The sequence below is a fragment of the Lycium ferocissimum genome, chromosome 6 (assembly GCF_029784015.1).
Source record: "Lycium ferocissimum isolate CSIRO_LF1 chromosome 6, AGI_CSIRO_Lferr_CH_V1, whole genome shotgun sequence".
Taxonomy (NCBI): Eukaryota; Viridiplantae; Streptophyta; class Magnoliopsida; order Solanales; family Solanaceae; genus Lycium; species Lycium ferocissimum.
Genome location: NC_081347.1, coordinates 23,112,399 through 23,122,388, shown reverse-complemented (window position 1 = coordinate 23,122,388; position 9,990 = coordinate 23,112,399). Strand labels below are relative to the sequence as shown.

The 9,990-nt window shown below is 33.8% G+C and overlaps 1 protein-coding gene across 1 annotated transcript; it reads right to left on the bottom strand.

The window, feature by feature from the left end:
* Positions 1 to 1,041: 1,041 nt before the first annotated feature.
* On the bottom strand, positions 1,042 to 6,995 carry LOC132059525 (uncharacterized). The gene is made up of 8 exons (XM_059452151.1): positions 6,858 to 6,995; positions 5,353 to 5,376; positions 5,152 to 5,257; positions 4,961 to 5,029; positions 3,818 to 4,311; positions 2,410 to 2,671; positions 1,453 to 1,661; positions 1,042 to 1,291 (listed from the first exon to the last, which is right to left on the bottom strand). Exons 1-8 carry the CDS (start codon positions 6,860 to 6,862, stop codon positions 1,225 to 1,227), a joined length of 1,236 nt encoding a protein of 411 aa, XP_059308134.1. The 5' UTR covers positions 6,863 to 6,995; the 3' UTR covers positions 1,042 to 1,224.
* Between the last annotated feature and the right edge of the window lie 2,995 nt (positions 6,996 to 9,990).

Sequence of the window (9,990 nt, the reverse complement as noted above, 5' to 3'; positions counted from 1 at the left end):
GATAAGTGAAGGCAATTGGTATCGAGTTTAATGAAACTATGAAAAAAAATTCAAAAAACTTATGGGATAAAGTACTATCCTAAAGCATTTAAATGTGATCTAACAAAATACTATGGGGGTGGAATGTGGGTTGGGGAGTGGAAGTTCGGGAGTGGCAGGGATATGATGGTGGGGGGGGGGGGGGGGGGGGGTTGGAGATTTTGGGTGGGTGGTGATAAGACAATGAACTTAAAATATCACTTATAAAACTTGTTTTCCCTACTTCCACTGTAAGTCATTTTCCCCATTTTTAAAAAAACTTATTTTACATAATATTTTAACCAACAGTCTGTCACCCTGCTAGACAAGGGTGGAAATCAAGCTTAAATAAGTAATCAGAAGACATGCCTGACTAATTGGAAAAGCAGAAGAAAATGGAAACACGTAAAACATGCTCATATGCCAAGTAAATTTCACCGGTGGTCATCAACTTTGAGTTCACCACACAAAATCACTTTTCTATTTTTCTCTTATAGAAGTCATTTAACTCAAAAGTTTTTCACACAAGTCACACTTCTATTTTTATCACATGAAAGTCATCCAACTTTGATCAAGTTAACTAAAAAATTAAATGTTACTTGAATTTTTATATAATAGCTAGTCAGCTTAACAAAACATATTAAATGTAATGGATAACACTAATATACTATCATTTATGAAATTACCCTTATCTCCTTATTTTGATTGCTTTATAACAATCCATAGCCACCAGAACATACCAACCCAACATGGAAAAATTTAAATGTTTTGCTCCGTACCAAACATACCTCATATTTATTTGTTTTTCCCCTGACTCCCCTGCAAACCTTCTCTTAAAACAAACCCACAGACAATACAACGGTGGTTCTTGAAAGGGTTTCAAAATTTTAAAAACGCTTCCGAGAAATCTCCCGATATTCATAGTAGAACATAAGAAAAGTGCTCAGAATTAGAGGGACCCCAAGGGGTGGAAAAAGTGAGGGAAGGGGGGGTGGGGGTTAAAGAAAAAAGAAACACAAGAAATTAAGATCCAAATAAGCAAAGCTATAATAACTCATTTAACAATATGAAAGTACAACAAATGTCAGTTCGTGTAAAAGTTTGGAATCCATTATTTTAAATCTTCAGGAGGAATATAATTCTCCAGGGAAAAAAAAGGAAAACTGGAAATCATTAGCTCAATTAACACGTAGCATCAGAAGAAAATCATTCCTCTTCCTCTGCCTCCTCCAACCATTTCACAAAGGGCTCCAACGACTTGACAAGAGCTTGCCTGCCATAATTTGAGACCATAGCACAATTCTTCAGTAAAATCAACAAATCAAGAACATGCGAAATATGATATATTGTGAATGAAACTAATTCAGTAACAACTTCATTTCAATAAAACCTACTACTTCAAAATAAAGAGCAAAAGAATGTAAAATTGCATACCTGCCCTTGGGATTAGTTCCCTTACGAAACCAGTGAAGAATTGTGTCTTCAGCCAGCACATCTTGGTCATAGAGAGACCTTATAATTTCGGGAAACAACTTCATCAATTTAGCATCCTCATAGCACTGAACTTGGACTTTGTATATAAGTTCCAATTCAAGCTTTCCTGAAGTGCAGAAGGTATTCAACAGCTGTGCCCATGTTTTCACCTGTAAAATGTGAAAAGAGAGGAAATAAGTGGGGAAAACGAAAAAAGAGGAAAGATATATGCATGCAGTTTCAGAAACTACAATCACACAGAAACATAACTAGACTTTCCAAGAGCCAGGAGAATTTATTGATGAAGTAATCCCACTTAGCAGAACAACTAGAACTAGTTAGGCTGATTGCTTTAGTCAGTTCTTCCAAGGTTGAGCATTCAGAAGCCAAAAAGGAAGCAAATATACTAATCTGACTTCTATAGTAGTTAGCCAGAGCCTAAAATTTAGTTCAACAATAATTCCAACCTAAAATTAGTCAATGATTTCCTAAAAAAGCTAGTCGCTTAACATTTGACAGATTTCACTAAAACGAGACAAGTTGACACAGAGTCATACCTTTTGAATTCAATGGAAAGGCTAATGGCAATACTAAATTACCGAAATATAAAAGTAATGAATTAGAAAATGCCTGCACAGATTCAAAGGAAGACTTCAGGCTCAGCCATCACTGATCTGACAATTGCCTATCATTATTAACAATGACACTTTTGAGCAGTGCTTCTTTGAGAACATCAACTTATAATTAACCATCATAATAGCTTACTTCTCAATTGACTTAAAAAAAGGTAGAAACATATTCTTATTCCTGGAATTACAGTGAGTAAAGTGTAGGTTATTTTCCAAAATTTTGTGGAAGGCTTTCATTTTCAAGTTCAACACTGCTACCACATCATGCAGCTTTTAAGCTGTAAATTACCTGGCGAAGGGCCGAATTAGCGTTTTGCTGTTGATTCTTCCCAGACCACTGGACGGCATCCATCAAGACATCCCACAGAATTCGCACAACTTCTATATCTGGCAGTTTAGCGTCTTTGACTTGTTGCTTGACAGTTTCTATTACTTCAGAAATATCAGCTTCTTCTGCTATCTGAGTTGTCACGGCAGATTTCATTTCTTTGAGCTTCACCTCAAATATCTTCTTTTCATGGTAGTCAACCAAAGGCAAAAGCTCAGCCTTGCTGAACAAGAAAGATTGTACATGATGAGATATAACCAGGACACACTCCACCATTCAAAGAAATATACTGCAATACTTGTCTTAGTTTTTCACCCTGGATCAGTTTCTTTCCCTGGAGAAAGTATCTAAGAGCACATATATAAAGTCCTTGACATTTTAGGTACTACGTACGGGATTAACACTTAAAGTAGCTAGAATTTCCTCCACTGCAGCCAACCAGAGAAAAAAGAGCAAGAAGGCACACAGAAAGGATTGATCTACTTAGCTTAAATTTTATCTCCTCAATCCTAGACAATACGCCTGAAGGTTCCGAAGCACTATGACTATTACACTCCCGGTCCCAATTTTCTTTTTAGTTGTCCAAACAAACCACACATTTCTTTAAGTGGAAACCCCTGATATTATATTCCTATTTGGTCCTTAATGAGATGCTCTCATACGAGTTGGCATGATTTGTTGTGAACCCCACAAGAAGGTTGTAGTATTTTGTATATATTTAGCTTCTTTAGCTTAATTTTTCAGGTCGTCCTTTCTTAAACTTCTTGTCTAGTCAAATGGTGCCAAACAAACTGGGACAACCAGACTATGAAAAACAAATGCTCTACTGCCAAAAGAACAAGAAATGTTCTGAAAGGCAGTACTATGATGCGCTTCAAGAAATGATATCCTTCCCCATGAGAAAAAGAAACTTTGCATGAATAAGAATCAATAATAGAACAACGGCACAGATATTTCCAACAGGAAGAGAAGTATTAAACAATCTCAGAAACATCATCACGAACTCCTTCAGTCAGACATGAATAAAGAGAAACATCATAGTTCCACAATAAATAATTATTGTTACCATCCTAGGAAACCACCTCATAGTGGTACGATCAAAAAAAGGTCTCCAATTATTTGAACAATAGAACCTAAATATTTTTTTCTAAACCGTAGCTCCAAAGTGAGCCATAACTATCATCAACTATAAAAAAACCCAGTAAGTCATAGCAGCAGACTTAATAGTATTTCAATCATAGAAACATAATTAATTGGAATTTACAATTAGCAGCATCAGTAAAAAAAAAAAAAAAAATGATGACAATAAATTAAATCATCAGTCTCCGCTCTAGAATATCGAGCTATTTTTCCAGGTAAAATTACTCACGTGAAATGCTCAGAGAAAGCTTCAGGTGTACGTTTTGCTGAAGGGAAGAACTCCAGGAGATTATCTTCCATTTTACCCCGCTTAAGTACTGAGATCAAATCATCAAGACTATTGTCCACCAAATATTCTTTAAAGAAGTCTGTGATAAATGAGAGAACTAGCCCTTTTCCAACGAGATTATCTTTGAGCAATGGTTGGAAAACCGTCTCCGGCGGGAGGCCAGAAAGCTTCTGGGAAAAGGCAAGAGCTGTAAAAATTGCCAGCTTCTTCCTCTCATTTTCCTCAAAGAGCTCCAAGCACTGCAACACTCTTCGCATAACATTTTCAAGATTCTTTATAAGAAACGGCTTTCTCCTTAATATCTTTTGCACGTAGATTACAGAAGGCAAAATAACATCACGTCTAGGTTCACACTCAATTACAGCGTAAGGGTGGCGCTCCCCTTCATCAGGTTTAACTGTTCCAGGTTGTGTACGGCCCCCCGTGAAGACAACCTGTGCCGAAACCACACAATATATTGAAGGCGTAAGGGAAGCATTAATGAGTAGAAAGGTAACAATTAAAGCATACATAACTTTTTACAATAATGGACATGTTAATCCAATTAAATTAAGCATGCCAACTTTTTCAGTCATTGTTAAAGTTTTAAACAAATAGAACAAAAACATCTGTCTTTTCCTTTCATGGGTAAAACAGCAACCAAGGTACTTCTTTATCAGCATACAAAAGATGGACCAGTAGATTACTAATCTATCAAGAGAAGAAATATCATAAAACTCAAGTATAGAAGCACAACGCCGGACAAGTCTAGAATCTAGCTCAAATAATTAAAGTTATAACATCACCACACTGGAAATAGGTCTGTGTACACTCTACCCTCCCCAGACCCCACTTGTGTGACCACACCGGATATGTTGTTGTTGACATTGGAAAATAGCACCAACATTTTAAACAAAATCAATAAAGGAAAACAGACCTGAGTAAAGAAACTAAAAATAGATAATTCAGCCTTAGAAAGAACAAGGAATAGATGTACTTTCTGTCCACCTACAGTAATTAATTTCTATCCATATGCACCTTAAGGATAGTCCCGTAAATATACACCAAGGATGACAAAATTTGGAGAAGATATGAAAGAGTTACCTCAAAAAAGGTGTCACCGTATCTTGAGAAGTTAAGGTCACAAGACTCAACACTCTTGGCAACAAGTTCCTGTGCATCATAAAAAATTTAAACAAAGATTAAAACGCAAGTAAGAACTGGAATACAAATATGTATAAAAAAGAGGAGAAATAGAGAATGAACAAAGACGCAAACTGAATAAATAAAATTACCAGATCACCAGCATTATCCAAATAAATCTGGACCACTGCATCCGCAAATGCTGCAGGGTCCAGTGGCGCGGCAATATTCCGTTTGCGGGTCTTAATCCGCGTACCACTGCAACCAAAATAATTATCAACAAACATAGTAGCAAAAGAAAACTTCAAAGAACAAATAACAATACGTACTAGCAGAAGATGAACAAGGCTTACCCTAGAGTGGGTTTCTCCTTTGAGCTACAATTCCAGAAAACAAAAAAAGAAGAGAAAAATGAGTATTATACAATCAGACAAATAGTCAAATAGTTATAATTGTAAGCTGAAATATACAAGTATAATAAAAACTATCAACAGGGCGTGGCCTAGTAGTCAATGAGGTCAGGGGCGGAGCTACGGTGTAACATGGGGGTTCGGACGAACCCAGTAGCTTTTGCGTAGACCCTGTATTTCTATTAGAAATCCAGTAAATGTATACAATTATTTAAGTGCAAGCACACTTACAAGGTTAACCAGATGGTTCAGTAGTAAGCAAGAAGGCAGACAAGCCTTCCACGTCCGAGAGCTGGGTTCAAACCCTGCTCTCAACATCCTTTTCGTTTTTTTGCTAAGCACACATAAGTACATACACTTTTTCCCTTTGCTACACATTTTTCCCTTTCTGCTATGTATGCAGATTTTTTAAAAACATAAGATTGACAATTAAAAACGCAAAAAGAACGTTTCATTCTAAAATAAAAGAGGCCCTCCGTTTATTTCACAAAAATCAGATTTCTACAAAGACCCAAAACCTATTCGATCTTCTTCTTTCCGAACCCCCAAACCCCAAATCTTAGCTCCGCCTCTGAATGAAGGGGGTTTACAACTATGAGGTCTCAGTTTCAAATCGCAATGGAGGCAAACTAAAACACTAAAAGTTACATGTGTTGGTGGGAGGTAGCAGATACCCGTGTTGAGCGCAAGCTGGTCCGGACACCACGGTTATAAAAGAAACTATCTTTTTTTGGTACGATGGAAAATACTAAAAGGTATTAAAATATTTCATAAACTATCACCAGTACTACAGAATGAATAAGCAAAAACTAACAAACGAAACAAGGCAAAGCCTGCTTCTCTGATTGACACTTGAATATAACAAGAAAAATTAACATAAAAATCAAAACTTGGCAATAGCCCAACATCAGAGTTGAAATATAACAATTAAAAACATAACAGTACAAACTGTAATTATACATCATTTATATGTACCATAAAGGCTTAAACATACCACCTCAAGATAAACAACTAAACATTTCAACATCAAAGACGCAAAGACCCTAATTTTTCCTACTTCCTTTTTTCTGCAACTCTAAAATTACAACTTTCCACTTTTTCACATAAGATTAAAGGGCATTTTGATACATTCAACATATTTTTAGTTTAAGCTTTTACTTTCTTAAACTTCATGTCAAGTCAAAATCACACAAACAAACGTAGCGAGTAGTTAACATCAGAAATCAAAAAGGAAAAACTAACAATAAACTCAAAACCTGGTCAGTTTCGGATTAAATCAACAAACATAAACCGATTTATGTACAAAGTTAGGTGAAAAAACACACACACAAAAAAACAAAAAAAAAATGAAAGTAGATCCTAGATCCAAAACTGATAGGAAAAGATTAAAAAGAGTAGCAAATCCTAGATCCAAAAAGATTAGTACATAAGATAAGTAATTATTATACCTCATAAACAATAAGATTGGAATAGAAGAAGATGCAGAGACTCTCTGCGCTTTGCTTTGCGATGAGAGAAGGAAAAAGTTAGAGAGGGGTGCACGAAAGGAGAGAAAGAATATGTTCTCCTGATGCCACTGTACAGATATTTTGTTTATATACTGTAGGGAATGACGGAATTACGATTTGCAAAGATTACCTTTATTACCTTCCCTTCCTTTAGAAAATATATTTCTAAACTTTATATTTATCTAGGACTTTAAGTTAAGAGAAACATTTTTATAATTGAAATTAAAAAAATAGGATACAAGTTTTAATATATAATAGGAGGGATTTTCTTCTATTAGTACTAATTAGTTTTAGCGTACGTGTGTTGCACGTGTTAATAAATTAAAAATTTATTCTTATAGACATGGACATTAAAATAGATGCAACATTCATTTAAATGATGAAATAATGTTATTACATTAATTTAGTTGTTGAATTACGTGTAATAAGTATTTAGATTTTTTTTTCTCTTAAAATATAATTTTGATTAAATTTCCATTAATGATATTAACCCCCTGAGAAATTTATTTTTATTTTTAAACATTTGAAAATGAATCATTATTCTTATATTTAAATCATTATTCTTATATTTAAACCTTTGTTTTTTGGTCAAAATTCTTTGATTTTTTAGATTAATTATAATACTTTTCAGCATTGATATTTACTTAGATTTATTTTAAATTTATTTTACAATATAATTAAATACTCTTACATTAACATACCCCTCTTCGTATGCTCTTTTTTCTATTGTGACATTTTGATTTGTCACCTTCAATGTTTGACATATTATCGAAATATTGTCATACTCTTTTCTAAAATTTGATATTAGCTTTATTAAAACTAAAAATAGAAAATATACTTTATTATAAAATATACTACTATTCTTTTGCTAACTAATTGTCATTTCATTGTTGGGACAGGTTTCCATTTATTTTAGGTAAAATCTTAGTTGATTTTGAAGCTCTAACTATTAAGACTTTTTACATAGTTCAATAAAGAATGATTTAATATTTAAAAATTTAGTTGACTTTAAAGTCCTAAATATTAGAAAATTAACTTAAATTATACTTTTGTCCATTGTGAAATATATTTTTAAAAGATAAAAACGAACAACAATATTTTCGCTAAGGGAAATGTGTGCGTTTTAATTTATATACTTATTTTAGCGGATGTGTTTTGCACATATACCTATGTCAATAAATATATAATTTAAAAAATAAAATAATTAATATTAAATGATGTGTTTGAGTTATAAAATAAAAATTAAAGAAAAAGAATAAGCTCTTGAAAATGATTAATGTTGATAATAATTATAGCTAGATCAACAATGGAACAAAGTTTGTCATACAAAAATTTCAGATATATAGTAAAAATACCGATAGGAGACAAGAGGGGTTACTCAGATGGTAAGCACTTTGCACCTTCAACTCGAAGATTGGGGTTCAAGTCACCTAGGTAGCAAAAAGGGAATCACCTAGGGGAGGGGTAAAAAAAAAAAATGCGGATAGGATAAAATTATAAAATAAAATATTGATGATAACATAAATTCAAACAACACATGCATTTAACCTCGATTATGTTAAACCCACAGCTTTTCCTTCGCGTCTCACAGAAATGACATATCAATTTGAATACCAGCAAATATAGTCCACCAAGGATTTACCAAAATTTTGATGTAACTCTAGTTGAATTCAAAGTTCACTACAAGCAAATGCCTAATTTGAACATGATTAACATAAGATAATCTTTATCAAATATACCTTTATATTAATTGTTATTAATGAAATGTTATCGTCATTCACAAAAGGATCTAACTTTGATTTTTATTTAAGCTAGACACCTATTACCCTATCAAAATTTAAAGTGATATCAATCATCAATCAATCAATATATATTATAAAGTAGCGATATCAACGACCTTCTATTTACCTTTTTTTCTCCTTTTTTTTTTTTTTTTCTTTCATTTTGTTCATTTAACATATTTTAAAAACTCAAATACTATAAATAGGGACTCTAAATAACTTATAAATGAGTGGTTTATTTTCCCTCGTGTACGTAATGTGGTACATATTCCATATCAATGTCATTCATGTCTTGTGTAAATGGGTGCTCTAAATAACGGTAAAATACATCAAAACCCCCCGAACTATAGCTAAAAGTCATATCACACTTAAACTATACGGACGACCTATTACACACCCGAAATATAAAAAAGTGATATTATTTACCCCCTCGCCGGACATTTAACGGTCCTCATGTGGAGGTGTTACACGTCACATACACGTCGCAAATACGTTATTTGCTTTTTTTCTCTTACTTATTTATTTGTGGGCCCCACGTTTTTAAAAAACTTTTTCCCTTTTCATTGTGTCTTCTTTCGTGCCTTCCCTGTTTGTTTCTTTTTCCCATGGAGATGAAGTTTTTTAAAAGTTTTCCCTTTTCACTTCATCTCCATTAGCACAATTTCCCGCCTTTCTTTTTCATCTTCACATTACTTCTTCTCCTTCTACTCCTAAAATCCTTCGTCTTCTTTTTTCTCCATTTCGCTTAATGAACAAATCCTCTATTCAAATTTATCCAAGATTAAGAAACAATGCGTAACTACAATGAAGAAATTAATTGCCCTTCAAATGAACTTTTAACAACAATGAAGATATTGCACGGCTACTTACTTCAAATGGGAAATTTTTTTTCCAAATGGAAATTTTCTTCATTGTTTAACAACGATGAAGAAATTCTGCTTCAAATGTAAGAAGGGTTGCACGAATCGCCCTTCAAAGAATTTCAAAAAAAAAAAAAGCACCACAATGGGGCGGCGGCGTGGTGGCATCGGAGGAGAGAGAATAAAAAAAAAAACGGGGGATGTCATGAAGGTGGGGGGTCAAGGCGGGGTTGGGTTGGGGGATGAAGAAGATGAGGGTGGCATAGGTTGGGGATAGGGTTGGGTCGGGTGGAAGGGTGGGGATAGGGTGGGTGGGGATTATAAAAATATATATTTTGTAATTAAAAAAAGAAAATAATAAATAAATTTTAATTAAAACGCGCTTATTTTTCTCGGGTGGTATTAATATCACTTTTTAGATGTTTCGGGTGT

What these genes read in the sequence shown, in the direction of transcription:
- LOC132059525 (XM_059452151.1), bottom strand. An exon ending in TGGATAATGCTGGTGATCTG is followed by an intron (nt 5,030 to 5,151) that starts GTAATTTTATTT and finishes TATGATGCACAG; the next exon opens with GAACTTGTTGCCAAGAGTGT. An exon ending in ACGGTGACACCTTTTTTGAG is followed by an intron (nt 4,312 to 4,960) that starts GTAACTCTTTCA and finishes GTTTCGGCACAG; the next exon opens with GTTGTCTTCACGGGGGGCCG.